Source organism: Nanorana parkeri, unplaced genomic scaffold (genome assembly GCF_000935625.1).
Source record: "Nanorana parkeri isolate BGI_ZX_2015 unplaced genomic scaffold, ASM93562v1 scaffold1454, whole genome shotgun sequence".
NCBI classification, from domain to species: domain Eukaryota; kingdom Metazoa; phylum Chordata; class Amphibia; order Anura; family Dicroglossidae; genus Nanorana; species Nanorana parkeri.
In genome coordinates, this window is record NW_017307722.1 from 112,090 (window position 1) to 124,627 (window position 12,538).

General features: G+C 43.1%; 2 protein-coding genes across 2 annotated transcripts in view; both read left to right on the forward strand.

Annotated features, from left to right (window-relative positions):
* The window catches only part of LOC108798351 (protein QNR-71-like), an 8,539-nt gene extending 2,201 nt beyond the window's left edge, over positions 1-6,338 (forward strand). The window contains exons 2-10 of the mRNA XM_018570092.1: positions 1,124-1,264; positions 1,985-2,128; positions 2,202-2,366; positions 3,079-3,129; positions 3,513-3,875; positions 4,377-4,571; positions 4,661-4,760; positions 5,114-5,319; positions 6,307-6,338. Coding sequence (XP_018425594.1) covers positions 1,124-1,264; positions 1,985-2,128; positions 2,202-2,366; positions 3,079-3,129; positions 3,513-3,875; positions 4,377-4,571; positions 4,661-4,760; positions 5,114-5,319; positions 6,307-6,338 — 1,397 coding nt within the window. The remainder of the gene's footprint in view (positions 1-1,123; positions 1,265-1,984; positions 2,129-2,201; positions 2,367-3,078; positions 3,130-3,512; positions 3,876-4,376; positions 4,572-4,660; positions 4,761-5,113; positions 5,320-6,306) is intronic.
* Positions 6,339-6,366: 28 nt separating this feature from the next.
* Positions 6,367-12,538, forward strand: part of LOC108798352 (protein QNR-71-like) — a 15,613-nt gene continuing 9,441 nt past the window's right edge. The window contains exons 1-2 of the mRNA XM_018570093.1: positions 6,367-6,446; positions 12,159-12,275. Coding sequence (XP_018425595.1) covers positions 6,367-6,446; positions 12,159-12,275 — 197 coding nt within the window. The remainder of the gene's footprint in view (positions 6,447-12,158; positions 12,276-12,538) is intronic.

Consider the following 12,538-nt stretch of genomic DNA (forward strand, 5'->3'; position numbering starts at 1 on the left):
AGGCTGTAGCTTTTAGCAGTCAAATACCTTTGTCACTCTCAATATAATCTTGGCGATGGAAATTAAAATGTTACCTACAGGGTTTTGCTTTTAAAAGTAAAATGCTGCCAGTTGGGTGGCTGTTATGTTGGTATTGTATGTATCTAATAATGCAGTTTTTAATGTCTGCAGTCCATACACTGATAACTTTACCTTTTACAAGAAGCCGGTCAATATAGTTTCTACTGCCCAAATGGGCTGATTATTCACAAATGCCTCATCTGCCTCTATTGGAATCCTGTGACTTTGATGGCGGCCATTATGCAGCCTTTTTAAAATCTCTCGGAAGTGGGCAGGCTAATCAGTTCTCTAGAATACCATATAAAATATATCTATTTACTGTGTTCGTTCTCCAGGAAAAGCAAGTGCCCTTTATAACTCACTAAAACGGTTATTGTCAAGGAGGAAGGCTGGTGACCCACTTTGCTGTTGCCCTGAAATAGTCACTCCTGTAGGGTGGTCTTAATAGCTTTTCCTGCCCCCTTTTTTTTTTTTTTTTTTGTCACTGATCTGACAGTGGAGGGTTACCAAAAAACAATGGTAGAATGGCTAATAGAAGTGGGTGATTTTGAAGTAGAAATGTTCAAATGCATATAATCACAAAGTGTACCTGTTGGTATTGGAATCACTCTGGTAAATCTTTTAGAGGATGTCATGCTATGAACGGTGGTGTTCTAGAACTGGAGTTGGTGTGTGACACTCTTATGGCATTCCATGGCCTTAAAACCTGGAACCTACAAAGTCTCTCACTGACTTCTCCTTCTCAGAAAATTGTAGCTGACTAAATATCATTCAATGCATCCCTGTTCTGCTCCATGTACAACTGATTGGCACTGCTAATTGACCGATGTGTGAGGATATAAATATATTAGCTTTCATACTGGCTTTATTGCCTAGTTGCTGGCCTACTAAAGAATTATCTAGCAAGTGTGTCTTGCAAAAATCATTCAGCATTTGCCACAGCTTGTGAAAGTAGACCAATTCAGATTCAGGACGCCTATATCTGTAATGCATTACTAAATCGCATTACTTTCGATCACTGTGTCGGATATTAGGAGATGAAGCACTTGTGTTTTCTCTACAGGCTTCAAAGATATGGCAGAGTTCGGAAGGACTGGCCACAACTACCACATACGTGGCTGGTCCCCAGACAGCAGCTCTTGGGATGAGAAGCTTTATCCTGCCTGGAAATCTGGGGATCCCAGATGGGAGAACTGCTGGAGAGGTAATATCTAAGCTGCCACCATACAGTTGTATCTCTTGCCCACAAGGTTTTTAGGTGCAAAATATGAAATCTGACTGAATCTTATCTTTCCACCGTTAAAACCATGGGGTACCAAATACCTGTGACTTCTTAGCAGCTCCCCTTTCTCAGAATTTATAGAATTTCAATGCAAAACTGGAAAGTGTGGAAATCTTCCAGTGGGAACACCTGTTCAATGACTACTGCCCCCAAGATGGTGGTTTCCTTTACTTTTGTTCTCTAAGAAGGGACATCTCCCCAATGGGACAAATACAGCAAAACCAAATCAATAGGGGGTTTTAACAATTTCCTGTTAAGTTCATTTTAACATTTGAGCATCAGGTATAATATATAAATAGCCCAAGGTCTACTCTTAGTGTAAGCTCTTTGTGTATATAGGTATTGCCTTCAGTTGCTATGACTGTATTTCGGCTTAATATGGTCTCTAGTAAATGGCCGTGCTGAATGAAGGTAGTATGTGACTCCCTTTCATTCTAGTGGCATCATGGATGTATAGAATGCCTAAGGTCATATTGTCAGCCTTGGCTGAAATGTGCAGCAGTTTGTGGAGGATAATGGCAGATATTTACAAATGGTGACTCCTTGTTATAAGCCAGTAGGTGCAGGTCCTGCTAGGTAACAGGTACCATTACCACATGTGATGTGCCTTGTCCTTATAACTGACTTTATTCTTCCTTTTAGGTGGCAAAGTAGTGGCGCTGTTGACCAGTGACAGTCCTGCACTGATAGGGTCAAATGTTAAATTTGCTGTGACTCTGCAGTTTCCCAGATGTCAAAAAGAGAATGAAGATGGGGCTATAGTTTATGAACGAGGGTGTGGAAATGGTAAATATAAGCATTTCAGCATATTTATTATTGTGATGCAGATGGCTGGCTTTCTCTAATCTGCTTATTTCAGTTACCTTTAGTGATCAGGATCAGTATGTCTATAACTGGACCAAATGGATACCCTTCTGTAATGAAGGAAACTGCAGTTTTCCCAACAAGTTTCCAGATGGAAGACCATTCCCTCACCACCATGAGTGGAGGCGCCATAACTTCATCTATGTTTTCCAAACACTGGGTTGGTATAGTCATGGGTTTCAGTTGGGTGGTGGGGGGTGTGTGCGAAGGAAACGTATATCTGCAAGAAAATTTCTGCAAGTGTTGTAAATCAGGCACCTGCCAGTATGAGCAAGCTTTTACAAACGTCTTCCTCGGTCAGTTTACTAGCTGAGCTTTGTCCAGTGAACAAGAGATGTGACCTAGGAAGTTGCAACTGGAACCTTTTATTGGCTGTGTAGTGTGGAGTTGATTAAATGTCTGCCAGATGACGACTTCTATACAAATGGTAGACATGCATGTATTTAGCAGCTTGCCTGGAGTTTTCGCGTCATACCGATAACTTCATAAAGGATTGTATTTGGGTGAGGAGTATTAAAATAGTAGTAAAGTCCTAAAATTATGCATTCATTTGTGATGAATGTTAACTGTAATCCTTCTGTTTAGACTGGCTATGATCACTCTTCACACGTGTATATTTACTTCTGCATAAACTAGATGGGAGACCTCAGTCACTTGGCACCTTGTTAGGAACACTTTTTTGTATGGGGCTTTTCTGAGTTTTTTGCATGCGATAACTCTACTTGGGGCGTTTCAAGTGCTTCAGTCTTTCCTTTCTCTAATTCCTGGGTCTGACAATCAGTTCTAGGAAAGTGAAGCTAAATGCTGTAGGAGCACATTTTGATAGGTGATTGAAGAGGGAGACTGACACTGGGGATGTTTTCTCCATCCAGGTCAATACTATCAGACAACTGGAAAATCTACGGCTGTACTCTCAATTAATAGTGTTGCCAGCAATCTCAGCATATAATCAGCATTATAAGGGGGTTTCCTGTCACCCACACTTGGTGAATTGAAGGGTTATCTTAGTGTAATTCAGTACACAATTGCACTTGAGTGACATTTGGTGCTTCTTGGTTTGGGGGGGATGCAAGGGCTCAGTATTAAAATACCTTTCATGGTGGTACATGTGTTACTTGTAAAGGGGTATCTACAATTTTTGGTCTCTCCATATAAGAACTGCCTGTTACAAATGGGGGGCCAAGATTTTTCTTTTTGTGGCTGGTGTATTTAAGATCTGCACCTGTCTTGTTACACTTAAAACCTTGCTCATGACTTGATACTGTGCACTTACTGTGTGTGGTGTTTTAAAAAAAAACATTTTCAGATCAAATTCCATTCTATGTGAACATATCCCAGGAACATGACAAGAATTCCTCTGACCACATCTTCATCAAAGATTCTCCAATTGCATTTGATGTTAAAATTCATGACCCAAGTCACTACCTCATGACATCTACATTTTCTTTCAACTGGAGCTATGGTGATGGCAGTGGATCCTTTGTTTCCAATAACTCGGTCTCCACTCATACTTACACCTTGTCTGGATACTTCAGCTTGAACCTAACCATCAAAGCTGCCATTCCAGGACCCTGTAAACCAGTTACACCTACTCCCCTTCCTACAACACAGGCACCAACTACTCAGTTGCCAACAACCACCATGCCTCATACCACTGCAAATACAACCGGTAAGTTGTTCCCAGTAAGGTAGTAGTTACAGGTTTGTATCCCATTGTGTAACAGATTTGTGAATGCAACAGAGTGGGACACCATAACTTTAAAGGTGGGCAGGAATACTGGTTTGATCTTGTTACTGGAAAGAAAGGTGCTCAGAAGTTGAGTGACGTTTGACTACCCTTGCTTTGGGTTAAACTGAAATGTGACCCCTTAAAAGGGATCTGCCAATGTTGACCTGTCCTCTTGCGAAAGCTGGTTGCTGGCTGTCATCCTGATGCTTTGATTTCAATGTAGTCTGACTCGCTGACCCACAAGTACAGTGAAGTGTTATGATTATCATTTATACCATGTTTTGTAGAGTGACTTAAAAGTACAGGAGCTGGGTATCTAGGATTCCCTGATGGAGGCTTGCAATAGTTCAGCTTCTACTTCTCTTTGTCCCTTAGAGCTACTAAACTGTCAAACCTAAAGCTTGTGTTTAAAACTTGTCCAATCTTACTTTCTGTCCATAGGAAACTCTGCTGAATTGCCACCCTTTGAAACGGAAACCTTTCCACTAACTACAGAAGAAGATAATGCTACTACCAATGCTATCCCTACTACCCATACTATCGCCCCAACCTATACAACTACAGTGCCCACTACCCCTGTTCCTGGATGCTTTAACTACAGATATGGCTACTACAACACCAAAATTACAGTTACAGGTAGGTTGCAAGAATCATTCGATATGTTTTGATTGCTTCTAATAGTCTCTACTCTAATGTTAATTTTTTTTTCTTCTCCCTCCAACTAGATGGCATCTTAAGTGTGAATATTATTGAAATGAACACTATCAAAGTGTCCTCCCAAGCTGAAAACGCTTTAATTGATTTTGTGGTGTCTTGTGAAGGCAGGTAGGTGTGCTTGAGGGGTGCTTGAGGGGTTTTTACAAACTGTTAAAGATGGGTTAGAAATGGGGCACTAGGCACAGTAGCAGCTTGGGTCCCCACCTCTAATTGGCAATTGCGATGGACACAAAGCTGCCCCTCTTCTCTATATTTTTTTTTTTTTTTTTTTTTTTTTTTTTTTTTTTTTTTTTTTTTTTTTTTTTTTTTTTACTAGTACAGCCCCTCCCACCTGGCAACTTTAAGTGTGTAATTGGTAAGACAAATTCAATTAACCTACTGGCATACTGCAGGAAAGTAAGGTTGCTGGGCCCTATGCACCTGCTCTGTTGGTAGCTAAATGTCTTCTATTTTCTTCCTAGCTTGCCTACAGATGCTTGCACAATTGTTTCAGATGCTTCTTGCATGATTCCTCAGAACATGGTATGTGATGAGGTCCCAGCTTCAGACCAGTGTCTACTGACCCTACGAAGAACATTTGCAGAGCCAGGATCATACTGTGTCAATATTACACTAAGTGATGATGCAAGTCTAGCTCTTGCTAGTACCCTGGTCTTTGTAGATGGTGGTAAGTGTAACGTAGTGTTTATCTTCAGATGTCAAGTGGGCAATATCCAAGTCCTGCAGACCTGTACTAGGCCACACATAGTCTTGGTGTTATGCCAGACACATATTAAGACATGCAGGACCCTCTTTCAAGGTCTAGGTAAGGTCTCAATGCACAAAAATCTGATTAACTATACACCGTGCATTAGATCTGTTTGCTAGGGCAGGTTCATTGGGGTGCCATAAATTGATGGCAATGCACACCTCTGCATTGGTTAGTGTTGGAGTCTTAGGCCTCATTCACACACAACGCAAGCAAAATTGTATATTGCGTGTATACGACCGTCTATGCTCGTGTGTATGTGTGCAATACATGCAATCCCAGAATGCATGAGTCGTAATGGAATTTTTAATGTGCTGTATACGCATCTCTGTTCCATTCTGTTTTTGCGCATATATATACGCTACGCAAATATACGGCTCCATGCGTGGCTATGTGTATGGAGCCATTTATTTGCATATGTTACAATACGCACGTATACGTGCGGCATTCTGAATGAGGCCTTAAATCTTAAAACTAAGTCATCCATACTACATCTTCACTAGAATTACTGGCCAGTGTATCTTTAGAGTAGATACTGCCAGTGGTGTAGCTGGGTTGTGGCTCTAATCTGTCTCTCTGAAGACAGTTTTAATCCTCTTGCTCAAAAGAACTGCCAATTAATTCGAAGCACAGCCTGAGGGTTACACACACGTGTCTTTATATTATCCTGTTGTAGACACACAAAAGGGGATGCCAGTAGTGTTATCTGGGCTCCATTGTGAGTTTTAGTTACTGCACTGCAAAGGATGCAGCTCCTTGACAAGTGCTAAATTGCATAACTCAAAAAATAGTGGAACCCAATTTCAATATACCAAGCTAGCAAAAGCTGATTATGCCACACCCCTTTCCCATTTTATTTAGGGACATTTTGAGAAGGGGATAAACTAAAGCTTTGTGTTGTCCTAGGCTCCGGAACAAAGACTATCGGTTGTCTTTAGGGAGACAAAGGAGTCCATTAGATTGCTGATGACTCCTCTGCCCTCCAATACAGACTATCGAGCACAGAAGTGTAACTGGCACTTCATCCAGCTTCTGACAACTCTGAAGTAGAAAACATTGAGCACAATGCTCCCTGCTTCATTAATCGCACAGCAGATCAGGGGATGGACTTTCTATGGTCCTTCTGCTCTCAATCCCGACATGGTTTGCTGTGGGCCCAGCCCCCCCCCATCATGTCCCGCTTTACAACTATCAATCTGTACAGATGTTCATAACAGCTCTTCTCAGCATGCAGTGACCGAATATATCCTTTAAAATTGCATGGTCCCTCACAAAAGGTTTTAAAATGTATTTTTAGGAAATCTGAAGCGTACAAGCCCATAAGGAATGCTACAGATGAAAGCGGTGGTCAGATCAGTGTGTACTTCAGACAAGTCAAAGAGACCTTCTTTCATGGAAACTATGAGCATGATCCACTTCTGAAAAACAAAGCTGGAATTGTATAGACCTGTACTGCTATGTTGTCCTTGCACTGCACTGTGTAAATGTACATCGTCTCAGATTGCTGGTACTGAGTAAATGTTCACAAGGGGTACAACAAATAAATGCTCCCTCCTTTTTAAAATGGTGTGTTTGGATTTTTTTAATCTTTTTTTTGTGGTCCCTTTTTTCTTTAGAAGCCAATTCTGAGAAACTACAACCTTTTTATGTTTGAATGCTAGCACAACAGTCTCCAAAGCAAATAACCTTTGTTTTAGGGGCTGCCTAGAATACCGCTGTAAAATACCAGAATTTGCTCACAAACCTTAATATGCTGCTATGGATATGTAACTTTATATAATGAGCTCCTTTCCCCCTCCAATCAGATGACCATGCTGACCAATGAGTGCTCGCCATTGTAAGTGAAATCCAGAATGCAGAGCTGTGCTGCCATATGGGTTAGACCTGTCGACTTTGGGCAGAACTCGCTGAGGAAGTTGTCATTAAACTGATTCAGTGTGGAACAGAGTGCAGTTGCCTTTTGGGGCAGAGGGCTGGCAGAAAGAGAAATCCTAGACATACAGGGCCAGATTCCCAACAAGTCTTCTCAGGACAACAGAGTTAGGAGAACAAAGGGGAGAGTCAGGGAGTGGAGGTTAATGGCACAGAGTATTTCAGCTAGACACTGAGGTGTCGCCTAGTATTTTTTTTCCAGTGGCTAACCCAGAGTTGGATGGCCTCATCACACCTGCATAGTCTGCTATAGCAACATCCCTGCTTACCAGTATTAATGGAAGACGCTCATGAAGCCTTGCAAAAGTAGATAAAAATCCATGTGACAACCTTCTGGGTTTCAAAGCGTGATTCCAGTGCTGTGTACCACTTATAGCATGACCACCAGCATGTTCCTACTAAACTGGAGTTTTCTAGCAGTCACTGATCTAAATTTGGTGGCTGAAGGTAAGTGACAGTAATGCCAATTTTAGTGAGAACATATTGATACATTACTAGTCACTGAACAAAATCTTACCAGTAACCAATAATAAGATGGCTAAAAGAAACAAGATTAATTTTTTGCTGAACTTATTTCAATACTTGACTATTGAAGTGTAAATTCAGTTGCTTGTTATATATTCGCCTCCTTCTAATACATTAAGTACTTGGTACAAACGGCTCCCTTAATTCACATGATGCAGATTTCACCAACAGCGCTAGGAGAGTCACACTGTTGTTGGCACACAATGCAGTGATATGGCTTTTCAGAGATGAATGTTAGAAGTACAAAGATGGGCACACCAAATGTGTGTGTGGGGCAATTTCTACTAGGCACCACCTAGTGGCTGTTAGTAAAACTGCATTCACTGAAACCATATTAAAAAAAAAAATACCTTGGTCATCTGAGCTCCCCCCACACTTTTTGCCAGGCTGACCAGCGTTTCTCCAGCCCTGGTAGACACTTTAAATGTAATAAAGCCAGTATACCAATAGTGGTTTTGGTGTAGAAAAAAAGAGAAACACAAATATAACAGGAGGTAGCTGTATGTCTCAAATGGCCGTTCTACAAGCCAGTGGAATACTTAAGACTGGAAGAACTTCAATAAACAGATGAATCAAAATTTGAGATGTTCGGTTCATCATGCAGGTTTTTCTATGCAGTCGAAGGTAAAAGGATGGCTCCTCAGTGTGTGACACCAACTGTAAAACATGGTCTAGGAGGGACTCTTTTGTTGGATACGTGTCCAGAATTTGCACAGAACCAAAACCACTGCCACAGCATTTTGCAGCTCCATGCAATACCCTCTGGCCTACGCCTAGTTGGTCAGGGGTCCATCCTACAGCAACAGAATGACCCGAAACATACCTCCAGGCTGTGTCAGAACTACCTTAGAAGAAAAGTGTAAGATGGTAGGCTTCAAACCATGGAATGACCAGCTTAGTCTCCAGACTTAAACCCCAATGAGCTGGTTTGGGAAGAAAGGGATAGAAGGGTGAAAGCAACCTATAAGTGCAACACATTTGTGGGAACTTCTGTGACAGTGATGGACTTCCTGAACAATATTTGATTTCTGTTGTAGAAAGAATGTCACAGGTGTGTTCGGCTGTTATATCTGCAAACGAGTCAAACATTTAGATTACAATTTGTTAAAAGATTCAATGATTTCTTTTGGATGTCCAATTGTTTTTTGTTCTATGCTTTATTCAGAGCACACTGACATTACACTGTAAATTTCAATAAAAAGTGGAAGAATGGGCGTGTTCTAAAACTTTTCAACAGTTTTGTAGTCATTTTTTCCATCTGCATACAGCATTTTCACTCTGGTTGGCCACAATTGAAGTATGGAATAGGCCTGGGGGGCAACAAAGTAACCAGAAATTGCAACTGAACCAAAACAAGCCTCCACTAAGCCAGTGAAGATTAAACCCCTTCATTTGTTTTACTTATGAAGTAAGACATTCACCTTCAGTATACACTATAAGAGTTAAGGGCACCACAAAAACAGCATGAATAATTGTCACCAGAAGGAAGTGTAAGGAAAATATAAACATTTTATTTTTGGATGCTCTTTTCAGCAGGTAAACATGTTTGGAACAAAGTTCTCTCAAATACTGAAAAACTATTTCACAGAAATCAGGACAGCATGGGCAGGGAGAGGACAGCATGGGGCCAGCATTAGACAGAGCTACAATTGGTGACCACACAAAGCTTCCACCACACCTGCTGGCTCCTCAAAGGGGGAGCTGCATCAGTACCAGGGATGTGCAGTCAGGGGAGGCCCCTAGTATTATGAAGACAAAAGGTGTCAGCTTCAAGTCTGAAGCTGACAGTTTTTTCTCCATTCAGATCGGCTTGTTACAGGTTACACAGCATGGAAAGCCTCCCCGCTTTGTAACCTGTCATGGATGGAGTGCTGTCTGTTAATTACAGGCACCGCTGCATCCAGCTTTTGACAGGTAATTAGGTTACACAACAGCAGGCTTCCCTACTGCTTGTGTAACCTAACTTGGTGAGGCAAGAGCTGTCACAGCCTCTACTTTGTGTTACGGATGTCAGACAGAGCTGCCTAATCAGTGGAAGTATCTCCATCAACCGATCACATTTATTATGGTGAGCTGGACATGTTGCTAGTGACTATGTTCATTTCCTGACACCAGTCTGGTGATGTCAGGAATAAAGGAGACACATAGATATACAGAGCTCAGAGATGAGGTGACAGTGATCAGATCCGGAGGATGGTGATCTCAGCTTTGTTAGCTGGCTTCAGGCTCTGGTGGAGGGACCTTTTTCTTAATAGATTTGAGGAGGCTTTGCTGCAGCATCGGGTAGAGATGCTGACATCCCTCCATACACAGCTTCGCGGACTTCCATGGGGCTATCTCCTTCCCATTCCCCGGCGCAGAAGAGTCCTGACACCTGCATAAACAAGATGTTGGGGATTTGCTGGAGTGTGCTGGTTGGTGACCCACAGTAAACTGACTATAGAGTACATATTTGACTTATAGGGTATATAGGGGGGCTGGGGAACAGGAGGGCAGAAACTCATGACTCATATACTATCATTAGGGATCACCGAAATTTTGCCCGCCGGAAAACATACACTGAGTGGCCAGATTATGACCACCCCATCAGTACTTCGTTGGGCCACAAGATAACTCCACGAGATGACTTCGTTGGGCCGCCTTGTGACTCCACGAGATGTTGAAAGGTGATGCGAGGAATCTGACACTGCACTGTTGCCCTTCTGTTGTCTTGTGCCAGTCTTGCCACCCTGCGTTCTGCCCTAACATTGACTAGTCGCTGGCGGCCACAATTCACACGATTTGGCCCAGATTTTCAGCTGACAGTCCAGTCTTTAAACACTTTAACAATGAGCCCCCTCTTGAACATTAAAAAAATTCTGCTGTTTTGCTCATACTCGCTCCATGGCTCGCGCCAACAATCATCACACGTTCAAAAGCTGTTAAATCGCGTTGTTTACCCATATCTTCGGGAAAAAATCACTTCTACTATTGTGGTAAACAACCTGCTTCCCTATTTATAATGGTCTGGCCCTCTAGCAACTTCAGCGCGAAATTATAGCTAATTATAGCTAATTTGCCTACAAACGTCAGGTGGTCATAATAATCTGGCCACTCAGTGTATTGGCCGAAAATGGCACTTTTGGCCAAAATTGCGGTGCATCCCTATATATTATATATCAGTGCTCCCCAACCTTTCTATCGCCGCGGACCGGTCAACGTTTAATATATGAGTCATGAGTTTCTGCCCTCCTGTTACCCAGCCCCCCAGCCCCCCTCTATACCCTATAAGTCATAGATGTGCTCTATAGTCAGTTTACTGTGGGTCACAGATCAGGAGATCGGTGCGGGGGCAGAGACAGTGGTCAGCTGTCACTGGTGACTGAGTCGGCAGAGAGGGGGAGGAGTCTGATGTCAAATGAGACCGAGCTCTCCTCCCCGCACCGCCTGCTCAACCTCCTGTGACAACGAGTCAGGATGTAGAGCGGAGTGCAAACAGCAAAAGGACTATCTACATAGAGAGCCAGCTGTGCACGCCCCCTCCCCGATCCGTTCCTCCAGTCAGCGCTGGAGGGGGGAATCCCTGCGTGGAACAGTGACTGACAGTCACTGTTCTCTGCAGCGAGATGATCGGAAAGTGAGCGAGCGACGTTATGTGTTTGCTCACTTTCCGATCAATAGAGCCGACGTCTGACAGTTTCATTGTCACACGACCACTCTAACTATGAGGATGAGTGAAAATCACTCACCTCATAGTTCTCCTTTAGGGCCGGTTCACACCACAAAGTCTGCATTCCAGTGCGTTCGGCCTCTGGAACGCTCTGGAACGCGGGGCGGGACGGGGCGTGGCGGTGCATTGAAGTCAATGGCACTGCAGCCACGCCCCCGACCACAGTGCGATCGCCCGGACCCGGAACGCAGGCACATTAGTGCCTACGTTCCAGTCCAGTGCGATCTGCAAAAATAGGGCTTGCAGTATTTTTCCAGATTGCAGGGAGCCAACCGCCTTGCGTTCCAGAGGCCGAACGCACTGGGACGTGGACTTTATGGTGTGAACCGGCCCTAAAGTTGCGCCCCGGTGTGCAATAAAAAATTGGTGCATGTCCAGTTTTATGTGCATAACACCTGATAAGTGTGAAGGGATTTGACTGAGGGCCTGTTGACACGAACTTATCTGCTGAAATGGTGCATTTCAGAGGACGGGTTAATGTGTGGTGACAGCTCCGGTGATGTGCGTTGTATCACACACTGCCGGAGCTGTCACTATTTATACTCTTTTTTCAACTTTATGTGGAGTGTACAATTGTGTACACTCCATTCAGGTCCCCACATGGCAGCGTGGTGCACTGTGCTGCCATGAGGCGGATTGCTGTGGCATGCATGCAGCATGTAGAATGCAGCATGTTTGCGTTGTATCACAGCACAGTGACCACTGTGTTGTAATGTGAATGGGACAATTGTTTTCTACGTGTCCTTGTGGTGACCGGCAAAAATTCAGCTTGCATGTTCTCTCCCCAGGCAATGGTAGGAATCATACCTCAGATATTTGAGAAACTTTGTAAAAATCTTAGATTCATGGTAAGTGACTCATAAGCACATGAGCGGTGAGGCTGGGCCCAGGACATAGAATGAGACATCTTTCCCTAAAGGTACCCATACACCTTACAATTATCGTTCGATTTTCATCCACGATCGCGGTTTC